The following is a 25297-nucleotide window of genomic DNA, read 5'->3' as shown; positions in this document are numbered from 1 at the left end:
CTGCACAGCTCCATGTGTCAGTTTCTTGCTTAGTATGTCCCTCAAGCATGAGCAAAGGGCAGCAGCTCATCCCCAACCTGAAATGGGTACTTTTAACTTTTGCGACTGAGAATCATGGTCATAGACTTGGTGCTAATTGTTGTCCACAGTTGTTTCACACTTGGCCAGTACAACCTGGAGATTATCACTCTGATCACCTTAAACTTACACTACATTATGTAAAAAAAATCAGAAATGAGATGGTAAGGCCCACAAATCAACTGATTTTGACCTTACACCACCCACCCATCCATAAAAGTTCTGAACAGAAGCTCAGTACTGGTGGAGTCCAGTCCACTTACAATGTGAACCAATCTCTTTCTATAGTTTTACTGGGACTAAATGGCCTGTAACCTTTGGCCTGATACACCATATTCCTGAGGCAAACCTCCAAAGGACACATCAAGGAAAGCAATGAATGACTCCTTTGTGACTACAGAACATGCTGATTTGTAGGACAGGACAAAAACTATATAGAGCTGGGACAAAGCTTCCCAGAGAGTCCCCTTTTCAAAAACTTACTGAGGACTTTCACCCCAGTTTGCCAATTCAAAATTACTGTTCACTTCCACATGATATTGCAGGTCAACCAAGAAAACCCAGAAGTATCCAGACTTGGAGCAATTCCCATGCCCAAGTGGCCTGGCCATTGGAGAGCATAATTTAAGCTGTTCTAAAAGAGAAGGTTGTGTGAGATTGGACAAAAACTCACGCAATCTTTATTATTCTTGAGGCAATGAAGAGTTGATCCACCTGAACCACAACTAGAATGAAAGCTACACTGTTCCTCTTCAATCTGAGGTTTGACTAAAGGGTGGACTGATGACACTAACCTTCCCAGAGAGCTCCCTTGTTAAAGAGGGAAAACACTATCCCAGTTTAATGAAGACAGCCCTACAACAATAAAGACATGGGGAATTTTCATCCACCTCCCAAGGGTGGAACTTTTTTAACCCTGTGACCTCAGCTACAGTAGTGGATGAATTGTCCTACTTCTTCCCTGATGCTGCTCTTTTATTTATTTGTTTTTAAAGACAGATTTATGGCATTTTACCTTTATTAGATAGTGGAGCAGTAAAGACAGACAGGAAAGTGGAATATGCTCCACGTGGACTCAGTGTCCACAGTGAAGATATTCCAGACAGGGCCCTCCACCAGACATTCCAGCCCAACCTCACTACATGTGGTGATCTATTAACGGTTCAACATCTCTGTTCACCCGAGTGTCCAAGACATAGAGCCATAGGTCTGATGGCCTTATTAGAAAATCAATCCTAGACTTGGCACTTAAGGAGTCCTGGCGCCTAGTGCGCTCATGAACACCCCTATATTTGAACTAGGTGTCCGTTACATAAGCCTTTCAGAGTTCACTGTCATTGTTCACATGTTGCCCAGCAGGAAGAATGGAGTCTCTGAATAGGGCACTATCTAGCATCCCAGCATGGACTCCACGAAGGACAGGGACTCTCACTCTGGAGCAAGTCTACTGGTTCATTCATGGTTTAAAGGTAAATTTTCCAATACCTTATTAATAATGTTAAGTTGTCTTTACTAATGTGTAAAGTGAAAACCGAAAGGAAAATCAACCCAGCTGAACAAAATGAAGATGAAGACAGACAGGAAATAAAAGCAGAGGCATGACACAAGAGAGACATGACAGTAAAACAAAGTAAAACAAGAAATCACAAAAACAGAGATAAGACCCTAACACTATATAACCTAACACAGAGGCACACAGGTAAAGGCTAAGGAAAATAACACAAGGAACTAAACTCTTTAAACCCTAACCAGACTGCTAATGGAAATAAAAAGGAAGTGGAAATAGCTGCAAAAGGCCCTTGATGCTAAGAAGGAATATAAAAATCAAATATAAACAACAAACAAACCGAGGAGGAAATGGAGTAACTTCATTCTTCCTTAATACTGAAACTAAAAAACATGTAACAACATGAAATGCACATGTGTGTGCAGCACACATGCAGGGAGTAAGGAAGTGGTGAGTTTTTCACAAGTACAAGAAGCCTCTGCAGTACCTTCAACAGATGATTTGAAAATTTAAGGTCGTGAGTATGATGAGCCTGATGGACAGATTTAACTCTCTGATGATTTTTTGCTGCTTTGTGTTTGTCTCTGTAGATGGACACGGTAAAGGTAAACCTTTATTAATGCTTTTTCTGAAGCTCTTCTATTAATGATAAGTTATTTAATATAAACTAATTGTAAAAATGGAAGGATGGATGGAAGAACAACTTAAACAAATGAGATATTTGTTTGCTGAGACTGAAAAGTAAAGACTGAGAGCACAAGACTGGAATGGAGAACATAAGAGACATAGATATAATAATTGGGTACACTGAAACATGACACCGTGTCATGATAGTAAAAGTATTGCAATATATTTTAAAAAGCGAAAGCTCTTAAGTAATTTGATTCTTAAGTTTAATCTTTGTATTCCTTCCAAGGAGTGCACAAAATGAGCACTGCCATAGAATGAGTGCTTTCCCATTCCATTTTGGTTCCTATCTTGTTTTGATCTTTATTTTTTCTTTTATTCTATTGTTTTTTCATGTGTGTTGCTGAATCCTGAACTTAAACATAGCATGTAGAATTGATACAAATTTGATGTGTGATACTGATATTAAATCACAAAATGATATTTTAACCACACAAATTAAGATTTAATCTTCAACATACAAAAGTTGACAATTTTAGTATGAAAATGACAATTTGTGTAATTGGTATGCTTTGTAAAATGTAAATGAAAACACAATGCAAGAAATCTGCATATATTATAAAATCATATTTTATTCGCAGTAGAACAAAGAAAACATGTAAAATGCTTGAAATTAATAATATAATTTATAAATGGTATTAGCTTATTTTCAATTTGATGCCCATAATATATGTTTTGCTATTAGTAGTTACAACAGTAGTGTAAGACAGGAATAACACTTTGATGCTTAAGATTGTAAAACAAGCACCATAGTCAAGCTAAGAACTATGAGTAATGTCAAAAAATGCAATAGTTCCTACATACAGTGACTGTTTTAATCAACTCAATAATTTAATTATACAACAATCAGATATAAATAAGATAATGTTCAAAACAATTTAAAAAACAAAGAAAAACAGTTTTAAACTATTATCACCTCTAAATCTCTCTTCTTTACTTATTTTTAGGTTTACATGCATCGTGTGATGTTGCGATTATGGTCCGAAGAAACAGCACTTGGAAGACTCCTCCACGACAAAGTCTGACAGTCAGCTGTCCGGTTATACACTGTGGAGAAACGCTGGAGGTCACCTGGTGTAAACTCTTTGACTCAGTCAACTGTGAACGGATTCATGAAACAAAAAATGTGAAGATAACACAGAATCCTGATAAGGATAAGCTGATCTCATTTTTAAATTTCAAGGAGATTTCCATTCATGACGATGGCATGTACAGATGTGGTTTACTAGGATATAATGGCAGCGTAAGCAGCCATTATATCATCATCTCAGTATCAGGTATGCTTTCAGGTATATTTTATTCTTCATCAGCATTAAAATATAAAATAATAAAATATGAAGTGTTAATTCTGTCTACTATGTATCATTCCCTGAAGACATGTACCAGGGGATTGAAACCCCCGATAATAATGATAAAAATGCAGGTGAGAAGCTTTATTTGTCAGAAAATCACTGCCAACATTTTCGTGGATGCAGTTTAGCACGACTGATCTGGTGATTCTGCTTTTGTAGGAACAACACCGAGCCCTGATCACAATGAGGATAAGAACTGGAGGCCATACTTCTACATTTATTTTGGCATAGTGCTTCTGATTCTCATACTGACTGCCCTCATCTTCCAGAGTTTTTATGACTGGAAAAGTAAGAGCATTATTTATTTTTTGGGGGATAGTTGAAACTAAATTTATTGAATTTACCATCTAAAAATGGGTAATTTAATTATTGACTTTTTCTACAGGAGCACTGACCTCCCCAGCAGCCCAGCCCTGTTCAAACCAGATTTCAGCTTCAAATCCAGCACTTAAATATCAACAATGTGCACTATATGTTATCATCAAACATAGACACGCTACCAAACAGGGTGGAAAATATCACAACATGAGTAACCAAGTTAAAAACCCAGAGTCTTCTTTCACTGCTGAAAGACCAGAATCACCAACTTGTCAGCCCCATGAGCATCAGATTTCAGCTTCAAATCCAGCACTTAAATATCAACAATGTGCAGTATATGGTATCATCAACCACAGACATACTACTAAACAAGGTTTAGTAGAACAGCACACCATGGCACAATCAAGTTAAAAATCCAGAATATGCTGTCATCAACATTCCCTCACTTTTTTTCATTTGAAATGGCTACTTGTTGATGAAATTGTGTAAAAGTGTAAATCAGTACAGTCATGTAAAGAAAAAAGTTTGACTATATAATTCTGTGAAAAACTAAGTAAATCTAAGTAGATCTTCACCAAGTTGGCTGATCTAAGATAAGATAAGATAACCTTTATTAGTCCCACGCGTGGGAAATTTGTTTTGTTACAGCAGTGGACAGTGCAAAGTTGCATAGAAAAATTAAAGAAAAACACTGGAATAAGATAACAATAAGATACAGTACACAATAGAATAGAATAAAATAAAATACTATATACAATTGAATAAAATAGAATAAAATAGAGTACAAATGCATACAATATGAGTATAATACAATGATGCCAGAGAGAGTATTGCACTTAGTGTTATTGCAATTTCAATCTAGAGCAACAATCTAGAGCAACAAAACACCATATATTCACTCCAAGGTCTGACAGTGCAATGCTCAGAGGCTAGATTAGGTTATATAGGCCTGTTAAAGTTTGTGACAGAACAATTAAAAAAACATTAGACATTATGGCTTGTTTGGAAGAGTTACCAGGACAAAGACTCCAGGAGAAAAAACCAACAAACAAAGTGTTCTACCATAGTTTAGGTTTGCAAAGTTGCATCTGAAAAAAAACAACAACAAAACTTCTGCAATAATATATTTTAGACAGATGAGATCAAAGTTGAAATGTTCGCAAAAACCAAACAAAGTGTATCAGCACAAACAGCTCAAACCAACTTTCAGTCAAGGTGGTGGAAGGGGGATGCTTTTTGGTTTGTGATGCAGCTGGGGACCTTACAATCATTGAGTCGACCACAAATTCCTCAGTATACCAAAGTATTCTCGAGGTAAAATGTGAGGCCATCTGTCCAATAGCTAAAACTTGGCCAAAACTGGGGCATGCAACACTACAATGATCCCAAGCACAGGTACAATAGCAAATGTATGACAGAATGGCTGAAAGAGAAAAGAATCAGGGTGTTTCCACAACCTAGTCGAAGTACAGACTTCAACCCAGATTTGATAAATGCTGAATCTCAAGACAGTTTACAAAAACAAATGCTTCAAAACTCAAAGGACTGAAAAATTATTGCTACTAGATATGATTCCACAGTCTGATGAATTGATGGGTGTGTGTGAAAACTTTATCTTTCACATGACTGTATGAAGTGGCATAATGTGATGAGAAAGACTGCAAACGAGGTGAATGGAGGAAGCTTGTGGTTGTGTAGATGCACTGTGTGTCCTATTAAGCTATCATGAACAGACCAAAAGCAGCAGCAACTTTATTCTTTCACGTTCAGGTTTAATCCAGACAATGCTTTTATTTTATTTTGAATTTCTTTTTATTTTCTGATATGACTTTGTTCCCCCATTCAAATCCATGTAATTGAGTTGGAATTTTTTAAAAAAAATAAACATATTCAACTCTGATGGCCAAAACTTTGACAATGCCATAAAATTCATTAATGGAATAGATTTGTTCTGTACAGACTTACTGATATTTCTAATGCAGTCTTCTGATTTGTTACAGGATGCCAAACGTGACAGATTTTTATTTTTCTCTTAAATGAGCTCGTTATTGTTCCTATATTAAGGCGATTAAACAGATAAAAAATGATCATGTCCACTCATGGCATGTTGCAAAATACAGTAACAACACCAGAGATGCTTGAAGATATGAACAAATATTTGTAAAAGCCCATGATTTCATCTCATACCTTTTTCTGTCCTACAAACAGGCCTCTGTTTTTTTGTCACCACTAGTGTCAGAAATACAACGCCTTGTCTGTTGACCACAGCAGTGGGGTTTAACTTAAATGTGCAGGAAATTAAAGATGGACAGATTTAAGGTTTCAATGAGATCATGTGGCAAGTGGTGCTCCACCTCAACCACATGTTTATATACTTAGTGTTGCAGTTTGGGTGATGACCTTACTGTTGGTGCCACTTTTCAAGTAAGGGTAGCAATGATTAGCTATTTAAAGGTACTAGAAACTACAAGCAAATGAGAATGGAAGAATTAGAGAACGCCAGCTTATGATACAAACAAATACCATTATTTGCCAGCGTAAACTCCATGTTTTATAACTGCTGGAGGTTGAAGTCCTTAACATCATGGACTTCTTTCCCTTGCATCTCAGATTTCTCTGAGTCATTGTATGTGTGGGTCTGAAACTGGAGGCATTCACAAACAAGCAAACAAAGCAAAACAAAGACATTATTTAACCCAATTTTCAGAACAGATACAAGTTAAATTTTTTTAATGGTGCCACATGAAACTTTAAGCAGTGAAAAACACATTTAAGTTCTGTAAACAATTGCAAACAATTGTGTGAAAGTGTCACCCACAGATTAGCCATAATTCAGAGTAGGAACACAGACTGACCAATATCCACCTGCTCTACCAAACAGATGCAGATGCCGCCACTAATCCATCAGCCGCTCTCCTGCTCCACCTTCCCTCACCTTTGAAGAAGAGTTTGAGATAGACAAAAGTATTGGGCCACACCTTTTAATTTTTGAATTCAGGTGTTTTTAGTTCCATTATAGGTCTACAAAATCAAGTACCAACAATGTAGCCTTTAAATAAACATTTATGAAAGAATGGGGCGCTCTAAAGAGCTCACTATAAGCGAAGTCTGTGAAATTTCTTCCCTCCTATTCTCCACAATCAGATATTCCACAGTATTAATGCAAAGTGAAAATGCTTAGAAGCCCCAGCAGTTCAGTCATGAAGTGATAGACCTACCTTTCTATACAGGCAGGAAGTCTGCCTGCATAGAAAGGCAGACAGGAAGTCTGCCTGTCTATACCCTCACTTGAAGTCAGCAGTGCCCCATCCCCAACATATATATTGTGGGCAGGGAAATGCTATCCTCGACTGAGTCTCATGAAAGCTGAACAGAATCCCCTTGAAGCTTCAGCCACAGCCAAAACTGCAATCTGTTTGGCCTGTTGGCCAGTGGTATATCACAAAAACATGATTAATTCCCTTTTCTAAAATACAGGGTGGGCCATTTATATGGATACACTGTAATAAAATGGGAATGGTTGGTGATATTAAAGTCCTGTTTGTGGCACATTAGTATATGTGAGGGGGCAAACTCCTCAAGATGGGTGGTGACCATGGTGGCCATTTAGAAGTCAGTCATCTTGGATACAACTTTTGTTTTTTCAATAGGAAGAGGGCCATGTGACACATCAAACTTATTGATAACTCCCAACTCTTGAGCCACGATCGCCCCAATGAAAACAATACGTTTAAAAATGGCATTTTTCTCAGTATTATACATGTTGTTGTACCTGGAAAACTTACAATGAGATGTAAAGGCTACTAAAAAACCGTACATCTGTTATGAAAGATTGTAAAATATCAGGGCACAGCACATAGTAAAGGAATCTACTGTTAGAAAATGCCTAATGTGAGGATGTGATTATGGTCTGGAGAGGCAAGTCATTGAAAACCACCCAGGCACTATTGAGAATCACTAGATGCCATCTGGTCTAAAATCTTCGACTCAAACAACTGTGAACAGATTAGTAAAACAGAAAATGTGGGTGTGCATTGTGGGTTATTTCAGGCACAAAACAAGGATTCTTAAATATCAAAGAACTCCAAAGCAAAAATTGCCTCTATTGTCACCTGATGCAACCATATTTGGAGGAGAGAGCTCTCAGCCAACATTGGCACTGGATACCAGCTTGGCAATGGCAATCTGTAATTCACTCTGATCATAAATGAGTTGCCAAGTTTTACTAGCAAAAACAAAGAGTATCTTCCCAAGATCACAAAGACACACACAAAAAATTAAATTAAATATTTTAAAATAATTAAGTGGAAAAGAAAAACCCCGGAACGTGCTTTTGTCTCAGAGGTAGAAGAAGCCAGAGAACAAAATCCCATTTGTTGTGTCTGGTTGTATTTATGCTGTAAATCTGGGTATTTTAACACAGGAGCCTGTAGCAGCCATTAAAGAAAGGGAAGCATTTTGCACTTCCATACTGGCTTTATTTTTAGTTGGGTAACAAATATCGTTTAGTATAGAAAAAAGAATTGGAAGGAACTGCATAATCACCAAAGCCACAAGCTTTCCTGCCCTGTGGTAACCAGCCTTCTGCTCCAAACTGAAAAAGAAAGAAACAAACAAAAAAAAAATCAAGACTGCTGTGAATGACTTCATCAACCATCAAGACTGCAGTAAACCTCCTGGAAAACAGCAGGTTCATTAACCAAGTTAAAAACCCAGCATATGCTGTCAAAATAACATTTCCTAAATGTTTTTAATTTAAAACGCACAAGTTAAATGAAAAAAAGTGCACTGGCGTGTGGCTGTGTTGTGCTGTTGAGCAGATGATAAGCGATCAACCATGCTGCAGAAGAGGTGAACAGAGGAAGCTTGTGGTTGTGTAGGTGTGCTTTCGGACATCTGAAGTTATTCTGAGTAGACCAGAAGCAGCAACTCTCACGCTCAGATTCGTTCCAATGTTGCTTTTTATTATGTTTTAATATTACTTTCTTTATATTCTTCATTTGCAGTGAGCAATACGGAAAACAAACTAAAAACAATGATTTCGCAGAAAATCCAGTGCGTAAATAGATTTGTTCTGCACAGACTCAGTGAAAATGTGTTGTTCAGTCATTGGGTTGATTTGTCAAGGCTAGCAATCATGTGAAAAAGAGAAATCAGCTTTTCACTGTAATCACTGGCTCATCTGTGACTTTGGAACCATTATGTTGTTTGCAACATTAATCAATGCAGTGATTTTATTGCACGTTTTTGCATTCCTCTTACTTGAGCTTATCATTTGACTTACTTACCTGTCCATTCATTACTTGTTGTGAAACAGAACTACCAGACAGACATGGTGTGAGTGTGAAGAGAGATATGAGCAAGCACCTTTACCAGGTCATCTCACATCTGTCCCACACACAGGGCTCATTCTTTTTGTCACTGCCACCGTCAGAAACGGGGCACTTTGTCTGCCAACCGCATCAGTGCGGTTTAGTTTAAGTGTGCAGGAAGTCAAAGATAGAAAGATTTCTGACAATGACACCTCGTGGTAAGAGTTGCTCCACCTCAATATTACATTGTTTACGTAATACAGCAGTTTGGGCATTTGCCTTATAAATTGTGAAATAAAAGTTAGCTAGCCTCAAAGAGTTCAAAAATTAGAGGAAACCAACTTAAGATTTAAAGAATGTCAATTATATGTAATAGTAGACTCATCTATTGTGACTCATCTCCTCTTGTCACAGGTTTGGCTTTTCTTAAGACATTAACCGGGAGTAATTCCACATAAGAGGGGTTTTGCCACTTGGGATCATTTTATGAGGGTGTGTGAGGTTGACGCATTTTACTAAAAAAGGAAAATTCTTAAATAAACCCAAAAAACTATATATCAATTTTTACAGAAATATTTTAAAAAAAAAAGCCTGCAATAAAATAGTTTCTTTTTTTCTTTCACAGAGGCCTTGCCTTCATATTTTTATTTTCTTAAGCCTGGTTAGAAGTGTGATATATGAAGCTGTTTTCTTCTATAATTAAAACGTAGGCTATTAACGTGCTAATAAACAAGTCTGCTAAAATTGGTGACATGTGCGGAGACTTCTTCAAAACAAAAACCTACATTTTGGAACACTGATCAAAGTGTGTAACGACACTGTCATTGCTGTCACATTTTACATGGAAAAACAGGTTCTGACCAACAAATCAAGAAGAAAATCCCAATTTGTAGAGCAAGTTTCTCTAAGGTCACCACTTTTCAGTTGAAGGACTGGAAACAGGAAACTGCTTCCCCACCCTTTAAAGCGAATTCACTGCTGTTGCAAAGTGATAACTGTGAAACCTTAAATTACTGATCACTCATGATCTTGCTCAACACACACACATGTCACACGAGAAAAACTCCCAAATTTATGGATTATTATGTTCCTTCTGTTGTAAATCCTGATGCTCTAATCCACCGTTCACTAAAAAATCTCTATTGAAAAATGTGCCCCATTTTTCTTCCATTATTCTCAGTGGAATAACTTGGGGGAGGACCCAGAGAAGTTGAAATATAGCCTACATGTTCTATGCAACTCTTAATCAATATGTGAGATGAGTCAGGAAACTACTTTCTGTCTGTGAATGGAATTTTTCTCTTCTCACCATCGGTGTCTGGCTGTCACAGCCCACACAGGCGCTCTGTGCATGCTCTTTCTCTCTCTCCGTGTATCTCTCTCTCTCTCTCTCTCACACACACACACACACACACATTGGTAATTGTATTTTCCCTCGGTTAGACAAAGCCCTGATTCACGAAGCCCCTGCAAAATGACAGCGCACACGGAGGCAGTGCGAAGGCAGCGCTTGCAACAGGCCAGATTAGAAGGTGCCTCTGAGGTCACAAAGCGAGTTTGTGGACGCTTCTGCATCAAAGCAGCTTTTAAAAAAAACCTCCCACAATGTGTGCAGAAACGCAGAGTGTGTGTCATCTTCCTCCAAAGTGATGAGAGTAACATCTGTGACGTCCGAGCATAACATTTTCTAATACATAATGAATATTAGTGAAGTGAAGAAACACAAGAAGCTTTTACATTATGTTTAAACTTGGAAACTGATCTGGAAAAATGACAAGTGAGACGGGGATTTTCAATTTAAAAAAAAAAAAAGAAGTATTCTTGAGAGGAATATCACGGCCTTCCCGAGAGGGGGGGAGGATACAATAAGTATTTGTTTAATTTTTTTTCAGCAGTATGTGCAGATTTATAATCCTAACCCACTCCATCACCCCACCGTACCACTTCACTACAGCACAACACGCGTATCACATACTTTACACATACAAACATGCACCTAGACTGCTTAGATTTCACATAAACGAATGACCTGAGAAACACCTTATAAACATTCACATGCAGATTCAAACACATTCTCTCCCACCAAATGCAAATAGACAACTACAGGTTTAGAAACTGTGCGATTTTAATCATTGTCTGGCAGAAGTCTGCAGCTGTGCAACAAACCTTTTGACAGGGTAAAAAAAATGCTAAGAATTGCTAAAGCATGTGGTTTTGCTAAAAATACAGATGTCTCCAAGGGGATTATACGGGAGCAGGGATCAATTAGGAGTGCAAAACTATTACATTTGAATGATTTCACTCTGGTGTTAAGCATTTTTATTCATTATAGCAAAAGAAATAACATAATCTTTTAGCTTGGTTCTATTTTGATATCTGCTTAATTAAAGCACTGTTTTAGTTACACTTCTCACATAAATCCAGATGCAGTCGGATCTGAATTTATGCTGTCTTTATACAGGTGCTGAGTTAAATACACAAACGTATATCTAATAGAAAGCATAAATAGTAAATGTTATCTTTCAGTTGACATGGCTAGCAGACTCCCTGAGTAAAAGTGTGCACAATATGTGTGTGATTATTTCCTCGGCAATGTCCACCACAACTTGGCTTGGGATTAAAAAAAAAAGCATCTGGCCACCAGGTTTGGCACAGCTGAAAGGAATGTGATGCTTTTCTAAAAATAGTCGGAAATGCACAAAGTTGAGATAAAAGGCTGAAAGGATGACAGTGAGAGTCTGAATGCATTTTTAAACACTTTTATTATTCTGTTTGTTGCATTTATTACATTAACTTTACATATGTAAATAGTCATTCGTGCATCCTTTGATTTTTTTTTTCCTGTTGGACGCTACCTTGCGTTCCTATTAAAAAAATCTGAACCCACTTTCAGAATTATGATGTGTTTCTGATCACTGTGTATGCTCAAACTCCACATACAGGTAAGTACTACTTAAATGCTTTTGTAGCTTTTGAATGAAGTGCTGATCTTAAACTCTAATAACTTTCATGCTGCTCGTCTGTTTACAAAGAAAATAACTGAGAGATGCAAGTCATATGCTTTGAAATGAAATATTATTTCAACAGAGAAATAACATTTTAAAAGCACCGCTTTGCACATACAAACACAGTAATACTCAGAAGCGCCATTGTAATTCATTGCTGATCATATAAGCACGCAGGTACCACTTTGATCCAGAGCAAAAATATTTAGAGGAGTGGAGTCTCTCTTTGGGTGTTTAACGTGAAGTTCTCAAGCAATTTTTCAAACCACTAACCATGACTGTAGGATGGAGGCATCGAACAAGACACGCATTCCTTTCTGGGGCACCAAAAAAGGTTTTACTGTTGCTCCCTCAGGCAATTGATTCAAGCCATCTGACCGTGGAATTCAACTTCTAACGAACACACATGGACACACACACACATGCACACACACATCAAACACAAACAGACTTTGAAACGTGTAGAAAAGTTTGTAATAGATATTACATAAACAAGGAATCAGTATGCAGCCCTTTTAGTTCATCTAATACTACCGATGGCCCCACCCAACTATCACAATACACTGAAGCGACAGGGTCTTCAGCTGAGGTACCAGAGGAAGAATAAGTATCAGCTCATAGTGACAGTTAGCTGGTTATTTAAGGGATGGCATTTTCTTTCCTACTGTCCAAAAATCACCCAAAATGTTAGTACATCTCTGCAGTGCAGGCGTGGCTGAGCAGCGAAATCTTGGAATATTTAATATAATTTCACTGTTTTAAAATAAAATTATATATATACGTTTTTCAAAACATAAAGCGTTTACTGCCTTTAATTTCAGCATGGATACATACAAATACACATTTGGTTTCTGCTAATGCTGAATATGAAAAATATAAAATAGCAGTGCACTCTTTCTTTAAAGACCAGGTAAAAGACTCAGAGTCTAAAAGAGGAAAGTGTTTTGAGGACAGGCGATGTGCTATCAAACAAGTACTTTAATTTGCCGCACAGAGACGCTGCTGTTGGTTCAGGAATGCATGGGCATCGATTCATTCAATTACAGAGTCACACAGAGAACGACAGCGAGATCTGCTTAAGAGTTTCTCACTGACACCATGTGAGGACAGTCTGGCAGATTATATCAGAAGCAGCAGAGCAGAGTTAAGTGTTGTCCATTTGGTGCTCATAAATAGGATTGTACTGAACATCCTACAGAGGTGTGTCAGAATATCTTCCCTTTGTACCGAGATGATGATGATGATGATGATGATGATGATGAAGACGAAGATAATGCAGGGAAATAATTCTGCAAGGCTGGCTCCCAGCATATCTTCTTGTCAGCCTCTGTTCTCATTTGTTTACGATCAATCAGCTGAAAACAAAAGTACAAGGAGAGAGTAAAGAATATCTAAAAATGCATTATAAAGTATAAAAATAAAGGTTTTTCTAATATTTAACATTTACATTTCAGAAAAAAGTCTGAAACAGTTTAACTGTGGAAAGGTACTACATGCTAAAAAACACAGAGGCACGAAGTCAAAAGACAAAACATGATTGATCATGCAGGTTTTAAAAAACATGAAATGACTATCACACTGATTTTTTACAGTATATGTAATAATATCTGGATTACAAATTATTAAATTAAACAATATAGTTTTATTGCAATCAGAGTTTTTAAAATCAAGTTCCAGGAAAATTCGTTACCATAAATCATTCCTGTCATAATAAGATGAGGTAAGTGGGAAAACTGCAGAACCTAGTCTCTGTCCAACTCTTCACTTTGTTCAGTGTATGAACTGGTTCCATCAGATCTTTCTTTGTAAAAGTCTTGTCTGTAAAGTTTTCTTTGACTTCTTTGGCTTTGGCTGATTTCCTTATTCAGTCAGAACTGCTATACTCGGACTTCCTTCTTGCACAGACGGAAAACAGCTCTTAAATTTGTCAGTAAAGTGCAGATGGAGTGCAGATACAGGACAATGAAGCAGGAATATCATACCATCGATGTTCAGTCCTAACTGTAAATATTAACTAAACTTGGAGGATGTTATGAAACCCATTTCCAGATGGAATCAATATAGAAACTTATAAAAAGTCAAATAATACAAAAAACTGAGAGAACCAGAGACTTTTAGAAGTTTCTAGTCTTGAAATTAAAAAAGTCTTTCACTCTCAGTCTTTATAGTGCATGTCATTCATTTTTGTCTACACTCTCATACTCTTTTGTTGGTTTTGTGCTTTGTGCTGCTCCTTTCACTCTTTTTGCCTCTCCACTGATCGACTGAGGCAGATACCTTCTTCTCTCTGAGCCTGGTCCTGCCAGAAGGCACTTCCAGCTACAGGGGAGTTTTTCCTCTCCACCATCACAAAGTGAATCTGCAGTTACCCCTAGGCCATGCGGTTAATGATAATATTAAATACAACTGGAATCTCAAATACTGAGTGCAGCAGCTTCAGCACCCATTTTCCCATTCATATATTCAATATTGTAAATGTAGCATTTATGTCACAAGTTGACTAAAGACAAGTGAGATACTGTTTAGAAGCAAAAGCTAGTTTCAGAGTTTACAGATTAAAAACTAACTGACAAGACAGATCAGGTAATTTTATAGATATGAATAAAACCAGTTTACAACAACATATAATATAAATTCCTGCTCCTCCAGGCTTCTAAATATTATGTAAGTTGGTGATAACTGAGAGCCTATCGATGGGGATGTTATTATAATTAAAATGCACATGTTTACAACGCATTACAACCTATGGGTGCATAATAAGATTTGCAAAATGTGCAAGAGAATATCGTAAAAAGTCACTTTGACTTGTGAATGTGTGCAGTAATGTGGAGCTGTGTGCGTAGTAATTTTGCAAATGTGTACACATATCTCCAAATCTGTATTCAGACTGAAAGAGATGATTTTTTTTTATTTTCAAAACATTTACTAATATAATTATACACACAGAAACTCAATACATATTTGCAGATTATAACACACTGACAAATCTTATTGGAATCTCACAATTAAGGTAATTACACAACTCTGGGCACAAATTTGGAACTAAATCAGTAAATATACTTGACAGTGTATGCCACAATATGGACGTGAGTGGATACTGGGAGTCATTTCACAATATCTGACCTGTGGGAAATGACTTTCTGACCATTATTTCAATATTATAACACTATTATTGAAGAACACCACACCTGGCAACTGCTTCTTCATTGTTTTTGAAGCACCCAGGCAGTTTGCCTAAACCCACAATAAGAGAAGGAGCCCCAAATATTAGATTTCCTTGACCTTCAAATGATCTCTTGGCTTTAAGAGAATTACGATGGAGTGAGTGGAGAAAGTGTAATAACTTTAAAGCAATTCAAGCCAAGAGACTGTCAGTATCAAGAGCACAGTATATTAGTGCACAAGCAGTTCTTTAACGTTGAAATAAAAAATACTGTTTTACTTCCAATATTAATTTAGTTTGTTCACTGTTTGAGTCACATGTTTACAAAGGGCGGGAACCATGTGTAGCTCTGCATGTTTGATTTGGCAGACACGGAGCCCAGTTCTGACAAAGGCATTTATGTCTCCTCCCAGAATCAGAAATCAGGGCAAATGTTTTAACAAAAAGTATTTTGAAGCTTTCATTTCTTAATGATACTGCATGTTTTGTAGCATTTATGAACATAAAGCAATCTAGTTAACTTGAGGTGACCAGCTCACACCACTAGTTACATAAAACCTGTGGACAGGTGGCTAAAACGACAGGAGTGTGGACATCAACATGAGATTTTTCATATGTATTCCTGATACAACCCTCAAATAATGACAGTGAGACATTATTGGAGTTATACAGTGGGCATACTCACCTTCTTTACGCAAAAAACACTTCCAAAGGCAGAAGCAGAGAGACAGAACTAACAGAGCTGCTACTGTAGTGACTGAGATCAGGATGGTGAGCGCCGTCCCGACTGGAAGGGAAAAATACAGAAATCTGATCAGCTGTTTTAATATCTCTATAAATAGATAAACATATAATTCTTCAATTTAATTTTGCTGTTAGTATTTCTGTGACTGTTTGTACCGAAGGGCTGTGCTAAACTGAAAAGTGCCTCTCTGCAGCTATAGACCTGCCCTGATTAAATCTCAGATTTAATTTAGTTACTGTCTGATTCCACTCTTGACCCATTAAACCAAGATAAACCACAGGTCATCAGAAAATGAAATACCTGACAATAGCACACAGTTTACATATGCCAAAGCTTCCAGACCATTAAAAAACACAACAGAGATTTTTTAACCATACTGGTGAAGAATGGGAAAACACTAATTCACTCAGCAACTTTGCTGATTCACTTAAACTGGTGATCACTCCCACTCTCATCCTTATCAGTTAACATGAGGTGCTGAGTAAACTAAGAGGCTCCCTTGACAGCCTGTTAGCTTAGCATAAACACTTGAATAAGGGAGAGTTGCATTGCTGTCATCAACAAATCATCTATGAGCATCTGTAACTTTCTATTTAAGATGCTCTGTCTTCAGTCTGCATGAAAACAGACATGTAGGTAGAGCAAATTATCATTTTATAGGTTGCTTGTGCAATATTGTCTTTAAAAAAAGGCAAAAATCATACCTTAATCCAGCACTTGAAACAGATGGCATGCATTGTGGAGTTTTTGGGGGGTTTGGGGGCTTATACAGCCATTGTTCTACAGTACCCCTGCTCATCATATCTGAGCTTTCACTTCCAAATTTCTTCCTTTGATTGAGACTTTTAAAATAGAGAGACAGTAAGGCCATTATGATAATTCTGAACATTTAGTGAATCCTAGATAGGAAGTAAGTTACTGTTTAATGTTATGTATATTTAAATATTTATAGTATCATAATTCAGGCTTCTCTGGAGAAAAATCTATCTCATACTTTACCTCCTTATTTTATGCTTTTCCCTAAATTTAAACCCCCCAACACAGCAGAAGAGATTCAGTAGTCACTGCAAATTTGCACATGGTCAGAACAGGGTGAACAATCCAACCACAGTCCTGGAGGGCTAACAGCACTCCACAATGAGCTATATTTGAATGCATTTTTAATTTTTATGGGCACCTCATATTCATGGATCTGCTTTAATGAGTTGCAAGGCATCGTGCAGAGACTCCTGTGGTTACTGGAAGCCATGAGAAGGAGACGGTGCTGGCGAGTGGATCAGGAAGCAGGCCAGCTGTGTTATCAATCGTGGTCAAGCGAGAAAGGGCAGTGGTCTTTATGACTTTATCTACTAACAAGTTCCACCGCATCAGCCAAGGACACTGCCTCTGTGCTCAGCAGAGCATAATATTAATACACAGGGTCCATGGGTTGAAAATTGAAACACTGCTCAGAAGATCCATGAGGAAGCTTAAAAAAACAATTTTGATTTGACCCTTGAGGTTTCATCTTTTAATGCAGTATCGAATTCTTGGATTTTGTGCTAAAGTATGGTATCCAGCTGACTGTAGTTTCATTTTCATGAAGGTAAGAGTGGTATTGAAATGTTCATTTCACCATGTTATGAAGTGAAGATTGCCTTTATGCAAAAAATTGAAAAGGCTAACAGACCTACATAAGATGAGGATGGGTCTGCAAGTATGGGAACTAGTGCAATGCAGTTTATGGGTGTCTTTTAGAGAACATTTAAAAACTATTTCTACTATCTTTTTCATTCTGGGTTGTAGTATTGCCTGCAGAAAGACATTTTAAGTTTGTAACATAACGTAGCTCAGGGCAAAAAAAGCTCAGCCGCTGAGATCTTCAAAGAAGAAGGATTAGTAACACTAACTTACTCTTAGTGTTCATTGATACAGCAATTGGTGACTCAAGCCCTTTGTGGTGCACCAAGCATTTGACCGACACGTCTTTAAGCAACCCAGACTGGACAGTCAGCGTACTGATCACTAGAGTGGTCCCATCATCTTGCGGTAGCTGCTTTGTCACAGGTGGGTGCATGGTGCGGTTGTCTCTCTCCACATTCCACACAATCTCTGCCGGCGGCCTTGAAACAGAGGTGCAGTTTGCCTCGATCACCCCTGGAGAAGTGGTTTTGTAGCTCACCTGAGGTTTTGGCAGCACTGCGAATAATAAATTTACACAAATCCAAGTTTATTGCAATAAACCTTTCTGTTGCTTCAATAAAAATAAAAGCAGTCAGTGAAATATGAAAAGCATGCTGTGGTAAATCAATCATGTGTCAGATTACTTTAATCTATAAATTGGTCCATTGTTTTAGTTTCCATCATCTAAGTGTGCTAATTTAAATTTCTAAAATCATATCTAATAAAACCCTTAAAGCCTTTCGGTTCGTTCAGCTAAGATATGCGAATTCCTGCACTCCTTAGATCCATAAGTAAATATCTGGCTGTTTTCAATTCTCTGTTCTCTGGGCTGAGAAAGGAATGTGATACACTGGAACTCAGAACATTTCTGTTGGCAAGAAAACATTTAGCCACAGATATCTGGCATTCAGTTTCAGCAATTTCTGCAAATTCTACGTGATAAACTTCACCCATCAACAGCCTTAGAGGGTGGTTCAAATCTGAGATCAATCTGACAACAATCCAAACCATAATAATGCCTTCGTGTTGCATAGCTTGGAATGACTGTGGCTTTTATTTAAAATGTAATGCTCGTGTGTCCTAAACAGCAAATGTATTACGAGGAAGTACATTTTTGTCCCCGTTCATTACTATGTAGTTACCTATTACAATGGCACAAATATATATACGTAAAAACAATCAAAGTATTGTAATTGCTTTTTCCCTCATGGTGGCGATTACTTTTGAGATTTGTAGTAAGTTAAGAGATTTATATATTACCTAATGTATACTGTGCCAAGCCTGGTGTTACAACTTAAATAAACCACAAACTGTGACATATAAAAGCTGAAAATGTATAATTTCATGCAGAAATTTAATGCAGCCGTGAAGATGTGAACTCAGTGACCGCTTCACTTGTAGTATGAAAAATCTTCTTTAGAGCTTTTAAATCACGTTACACATTTCTCCATTCCATGTTTTTCACACTCTAGTTTAACTAACCCTGCTGGTCTGCTTTCAGGAGGATAACGCACAAAGATTAAATCATTTTTTTAACATGGCAGTGAGTTCACTGTACTAAAAAGGCCTCCACAGTCACCAGATTTCAATCCAAAAAAGCAGCACTGAGATTTGGTGGAACAGGAGATTCACATCATGGATGTTCAAATGACGAATCTGCAGCAACTGTGTGATACCGCCATGTCAATATGGACCTTAATCTTAGAGAAATGATTACAGCACCTTGTTAAATATATACCAGGAAGAATTACCATGAAGTCAGATCTAAAGGCAAAGGGAGTCTGGCCTAGTACCATGTTTTTTATTAATGTAATTAAGAATACTTGTAATAGCAAAGATAATGTAAATGTGTCTGCATGGGCTATAATTGCTGTTGAACAGTATTTCTGAAAGTGGGAGAAAAGAAGGCCATATTATGTCACACCCAAAGTGGAATGAAGTTAGAAGCCTGTTGGCAACAATAAGCATTAAGAATAAAACATTAATGCTAATCATGCTTCAGCACCCAGAACGCCTACTGTCCTGTACAGTTCAGTTTCAGACAAAAGCACGTGTGTTTCTTGAGATAATTGTGAGAGCAAGGGAATGGGAGAAAAGTGGAAAAGCAAATGAGCATAAAGAGAGAGAGAGAAACAAAGCACAGAGGGAATCACTGTCTGCCGCAAACACTGACAGAGTCATGCATCAGGACCTCGTTCCCTGCCTCCATCGTTCTTCCGAATGGTCCATTCTTTGCACGGACACACTCCTGTTCTGTTCTGAGTTTGTGTGTTAACAACAGTCTACTCTTGTGATATCATAAAATTGTGCATAGGGCAAAATCTGGGAGAAAAGATGCACATTCCTATCTGAATCCCAGGGGGTACCTGTCTATCCTGCCAAAAATGTCCAAGTTAAATCGTCTCCTAGTTGCACTAAAGCCTGCCTGCTTTATTTTTCTCTCGGCTTTTAGCTCCAACTATTTTCTTCGTTCCATGCGAAAGTGACACTATTTTACAAAAACACAGCCTCAAAAAACTGAAGACTTTTGAAGTATCAGCCGCACTAACAACAAATAAAATCATAGCTCTGTGGGAGGTAGGGAACCTTGATTAGGTCCGCTGGCCCAGAGCAAACTATGTCAATTTGATGTACTGCTTTGGAAATTTGGCGTGAAATTCTGGGCGTAATTTGGTTCAGCGTGCCTCGATTAAGACTCCTAATGACTTTATTGGTCGCCTGACATTTCAACTAGTGCCACCAACAAGCCAAATCTTCCACTTGTCCAGGGCTTAATTTAATCTCAGAACAGCTCAATCACTTCCAGTTAAATTCTAGGGCCAAAGGGTAGGTTTAAGCATTTTACAAAGCAAATATGAGACTGTAATAGTCTGAATTAACTAAATCAAGTGAGTATCTTACCAATCACAGTCGATTTGGTACAGTCTGTTTCCTTGCTGAGTTCGCAGGGGAGGGATCTGCTGACAAGTGGACTTGTCAGGACAAAACACCAGCAGTAAAACTGCACGATTACCACAAAGCAATTTATTATTGCTATGTTAAAGCCTCAGTTTGACTTTGGCCAAACAAGAATTTCGCTTTTTATACTAACATAATTAATGTGAACAGTAAAATGTCATGGGAATACTTTATAACAGTACCCAAACAATTTACCAGATATGGGATAAACTACACTATACTACTTCAAGACAAATATCTTACATTGCACTGTCTGGCATTGTCCATCGACAATGCCAGACACAGCTTCCAGAAATGCTGATTAGTTTAGCCCCAAAGACACTTATAAATGTTTATTATAACAAAATTAGGTTTGCAGAGTTACATCCAAACAAGCCACAACACTGACGCTTGGTTAAATGATACTTTAGCGGAGCTGTGATGTACAGTGCCGTGCCTGGAGAGAACCAAACACAGCAAAACAGCACAGATGCCTAATGTAACTGCAGAGCACGGTGGTGCAGGGGTGATGATTTGGGCTGAGCACCTTGTAGTCATTAAGTTGACCACAAACTACTCTGTATGCCAAAGTAATCTTCAATCAAATGTGAGACCATCTGTCTAAAAACTAACGCTTGGTAAGGCTGGACAATGATGTGAGAATCTGATAAATTCATATTATTGCTCGTAAAGATGGCGCTACGAGTTCTTATCAATTAGTTTTGCACAGAATCATGTGAAAATTTTCTTTTTTGCATGACAAAACAATAATGCAAATTCACCAGCAGTGTTTATTACCTTTGTGCAGAAACAGGCTAGATGTTTCTGTTTACATTTTATCTGGTGAGCTAGCTACAAAATTAGCATTTAACTAATTTTGTAAGATAACTTTGCAAATATTACACAGACTTGCTTATTTTTTGCATATTGTTAAAAAATTATGTTTTCAACAGTACAGAGACTGTTCTTTTACTCCCTCTGATTTGTGCTAACTAGGCACTTGGTGTGAGCAGATTACACAATTAATGACTATAGCAATTAGCAATTTTATTTTATTTTCAAAACTTTATTTTAAGAAACTTTTAAACTGTGCTTAATTTCTGATTTATGGTAAGTTTATTGTACATAAGATGTCTCAGGGTTTGTACAAATACTGAGTTCTTGTGTGGATTATCCTTTTACAATACTGAACCACAACAGCATCACCAGTAATAGCCCACTGTGAAAACAGGTGTTTACCGTAGGTGGAGAGACAAACTGTGGAGGTCTTCGACCCATCAGAACGTGTTTCATAGATGCAAGTGTAACAGCCTTCGTCCTGGATGGCAACAGGCTGGATGGTAAGCTGACTGTCAGACAGGGAGGAAGTGAGCCAGACTCTCCCCTGGTAGGGTGGCTCGATCATGGGGTCGCTCCGTTTTGCAAAGGAGGCTACATCCGTGGATTCTCCTTGAGCAGAAATGTGCCTCCACATTATCTGTTGAACTTTTTCTGGCAAACCATAGGAGCATAAAAGGGAAACCTTTTTGCCGCTAACTGCTGTTTTGTTACCATCAACGGTGACTTGAGCTGGAGATTTAAAAAGAGAAAAAAACACTAGTCAGTGAAAGAATGATGGATGAGAAGATAAGATAAAGAAAAGAAAAAGGCAGATAAAGGGTGCAAACAGGACAATGTTAATATTCAGAAATATGAGACGCCCAAACAGAAACCAGTCACTGGAATCCACACCAGCTGTTTTTGGTTAGAGCCCTCCTCCCACTGCTCCACGGCTCTTTATTAACATGACTGGCTGAGTTTCAACATACTCATCAACTCTTGTTCAGAGGTGAGCAGTGGTTAGGGACATCAGTATTCACATATTTTCAGTGTTAACGGTCGGGTGCAAAGGGCAGGCATCCAAAATCAGTTAAGAAATGGTGCACCACTGAGGACAGAAATGATGGAAACTCCATTCAGCTGACTGGCTTTTATGATTCTCGTGTGGCGTCTCAATTTCAATCTTTGTTATTTCTCAAATATACCAGCAGCTATTGTAGCACATCTCACATTTTCTCATTCAAAAACAGACGACACTGATGATACTAATGGTGTATCAACCAGTTGACAGGCCATTTTACTTCCGCTTCAGAACAATTGAGCTCTTCAGTTTGACCCTGTGAATGACATCTGCCTCCTTCCTTGTGTCAAGGGGATCATTACTCAAACTGGCTTCCAGAGCAGGTCTTCCCAACTAGTTCGCAGCCATTCTTACTATGCCATAGAAGATTTTCACTGTGGTTTAAATACAAGAGACCTGCATGTTTAGTGTGCTTTTGTTTGAAAAAAAAAAAGACATTTTGAACTTTCACCCATGCAAAGCCTGTAGGTCAGCTTGCATTACAATTCATTCATTTTTCGTTCAGTTATGGCTGTGCAGACTGATACTCACTTTACATTCAGTGCAATAACAGCATCATATAAACTTTTATTTTTAGCCATTTTATGGAGCAGAAGACATTACGTTGATTACAGGAATCTGAGAAGAATGCACTGAAGTCCACCAGAGGTCTCTGAACTGAGCCAGAAACACTGCTGTAAAGGATCAGTACCTTAATCCATACAGGCAAGCTACTCATTCTGTCCTGTAACAGATTGGTACAGCTTCAGAAATGTGTACAAGCACACAGGATTTACCTAAACTATAACATACTGCTGTTGCACCAAGATCATTAATGTTAATCTGTTATCATTAATGGGCTTACTCACAAGTCACTGTGAGACACGTCGATCCCTGCTTTGAACCAGTAGGGTGCAGGTCAAATATGCAAGTGTAGCAGCCTTCATCACGGAAGCCCACCCTGCGAATGATGATAGACGAGGTGTCCTTCGCAGACGACGGGGCGAGTTCCACGTGCTGCTGTCCGCTCACACTCTCCCTGTTGCCAGGCTGGTAGGTCAGCAGGGTCTTGTTCTGGACATCTAGCCAACGCACCTGTCTCAGGGATTCACCTCGCTCCTTTGAAAGACTGCAGGTCAGAGTGAAAGGCTTCTCCACCGGTGCTTCCAGATGCTGGGTTGCTGTTACTCTAGCTGGAACAACCACCAGAGAAAATCATAAGCTGATGTACAGAACATCCTCACTTTAGCTTTTTCCTTATGCTATAAGCGTGGTTTGGCACACTCACCTTGTAGGCGTCCTGCCATAAGCAAGAGTGAACACAGCTGCAGATAGGAGGCCTGGATCATCATCTTCTTCACTGCTCATTCAACAGAGAGAAAACGAGAGTTACTGAGATTTAACAAATGATTATAGTCTGCTCCTGTGTGAATATACCCTCTCTTATAATTAAAAAAAAAAGAAGATGATCCAGTGATGCAGAATGAAGGCTGAAAAGGCAAACTCACTTTATCTTACTCAGAAAGCCAGTTAAACTGCTGTATTCAACAATGTACATTTTTTTACAGAGATTTTACCCCATAAAGCATTTAGCATTTAGTGCAGTTCAAAATATTTCTATACATCTATAAATTAAGTGCGCAAAGACTTTCAGATGATACCCTGAGTAAGTCGCAAAGTTATCACAGTAGAGATGATTAAACCGATTCAGGGTTGGATTTAAGCCTAACGGCTCAAACTCCAAATTAAATACAACTGTAGATAATTGCACGTCAAAGAAATTAGTGATTATAAGTGTTGTACTACTTTGCTGAAATCAGATCACCTGTTGTTAACCAAGTGAATGAAACAAAATTCCTTTAAAAGATTAATAAATCAAAAGCCCTATCATATACAAATTATAGACCCATGAGACTAAATCACTCACCTTTGTATGCCAAAAAGCCAAGCAGTTTAAAATCTTCTACCTCTGCAACATCTCGCTCATCCTTATGATTTGTCAGTCTCGGGAAACTTCACTCTAGAAAAGGATAGAGACCGTTTTTACTCATCCAACTCTTTTCCACTGTGCGCACATCAAACTCCGCCGTGAACACCAGCCGGCCAACAACAGACTGCGGTGAGGCGCCCACAACAGGCTGAACCACATAGCTCATGTTTTGCGCTCACAACGCCCTCTGGAGGGACTTTGTGTGCATTTCTGGTTTCACAAAGCCTGCAATCAACCATGGACTGCAGGACGCAGCTGACAAGTGTTTCATTTTGATGTCAAGTACACATTATAATAAATTAGAAGTTTGAGTAAAACATATTAATTTAAGGCTTTCATTGGAACTTTGGGTAAAACCTCATAGGATGACATCAGAAAACATAACAATTTTTCAAACTACTCCAAGGCTGAGACGAGTGAATGTAATACAAATACTAAATACATAAATCTTATTCATTAAACTGCTTCCTTTAGGGGCCTCCAGTGTCCTCCATCTCACCCTATCCCGAAGATCCTCCTGTGTCGCATCCCTCTGCATGTCCTCCTTCAAAACTTCTATTGACTTCGCTGAGATCTTCTTCTTCGTCTCCTGCCTGTCAACTCCATCTACAGTTAGCATACTTTTCCCAGTATTTCCACTATCCCTCCACTGCACACGTCCA

General features: G+C 38.1%; 2 protein-coding genes across 3 annotated transcripts; one reads left to right on the top strand and one right to left on the bottom strand.

Moving 5' to 3' along the window:
• Positions 1 to 2098: 2098 nt before the first annotated feature.
• Positions 2099 to 4543, top strand: LOC147311419 (B- and T-lymphocyte attenuator-like). The gene is made up of 5 exons (XM_086267857.1): positions 2099 to 2190; positions 3220 to 3549; positions 3648 to 3695; positions 3784 to 3912; positions 4010 to 4543. Exons 1-5 carry the CDS (start codon positions 2109 to 2111, stop codon positions 4351 to 4353), a joined length of 933 nt encoding a protein of 310 aa, XP_086123983.1. The 5' UTR covers positions 2099 to 2108; the 3' UTR covers positions 4354 to 4543.
• A 7458-nt stretch (positions 4544 to 12001) lies between these two features.
• LOC147311418 (OX-2 membrane glycoprotein) lies at positions 12002 to 25191 on the bottom strand. 2 transcript variants are annotated; one of them, XM_086267303.1, is made up of 8 exons: positions 25135 to 25191; positions 24573 to 24665; positions 23934 to 24005; positions 23515 to 23838; positions 22006 to 22335; positions 18061 to 18345; positions 16108 to 16209; positions 12002 to 13614 (listed from the first exon to the last, which is right to left on the bottom strand). In XM_086267303.1, the coding sequence occupies exons 3-8, from the start codon at positions 23995 to 23997 to the stop codon at positions 13607 to 13609; spliced, it is 1113 nt and encodes a 370-aa protein (XP_086123429.1). In that variant the 5' UTR covers positions 23998 to 24005; positions 24573 to 24665; positions 25135 to 25191; the 3' UTR covers positions 12002 to 13606. The 2 variants fall into 2 exon arrangements, with proteins under 2 accessions (XP_086123429.1, XP_086123427.1); XM_086267301.1 differs by lacking the exon at positions 25135 to 25191 and having other exon boundaries at positions 24573 to 24748.
• Between the last annotated feature and the right edge of the window lie 106 nt (positions 25192 to 25297).

This window comes from Aulonocara sp. 'chitande type north' Nkhata Bay, linkage group LG16 (assembly GCF_057382095.1).
Source record: "Aulonocara sp. 'chitande type north' Nkhata Bay isolate Kocher_YH1m ecotype deep benthic linkage group LG16, A_spYH_male_GT1.1, whole genome shotgun sequence".
NCBI classification, from domain to species: domain Eukaryota; kingdom Metazoa; phylum Chordata; class Actinopteri; order Cichliformes; family Cichlidae; genus Aulonocara; species Aulonocara sp. 'chitande type north' Nkhata Bay.
Note: the sequence above shows the minus strand (reverse complement) of the source record. Positions and strands in the feature narration are given on the sequence as shown.

Bases quoted from the DNA above. Each gene is read 5' to 3' on its own strand.
- LOC147311419 (XM_086267857.1), top strand. From the start codon at position 2,109: ATGATGAGCCTGATGGACAGATTTAACTCTCTGATGATTTTTTGCTGC. The intron at 2,191-3,219 runs GTAAACCTTTAT...ACTTATTTTTAG, and splicing joins TGTAGATGGACACGGTAAAG to GTTTACATGCATCGTGTGAT. The intron at 3,696-3,783 runs GTGAGAAGCTTT...CTGCTTTTGTAG, and splicing joins TAATAATGATAAAAATGCAG to GAACAACACCGAGCCCTGAT.
- LOC147311418 (XM_086267303.1), bottom strand. From the start codon at position 23,997: ATGATGATCCAGGCCTCCTATCTGCAGCTGTGTTCACTCTTGCTTATG. The intron at 23,839-23,933 runs GTGAGTGTGCCA...TGGTTGTTCCAG, and splicing joins TATGGCAGGACGCCTACAAG to CTAGAGTAACAGCAACCCAG. The intron at 22,336-23,514 runs GTGAGTAAGCCC...TTAAATCTCCAG, and splicing joins GACGTGTCTCACAGTGACTT to CTCAAGTCACCGTTGATGGT.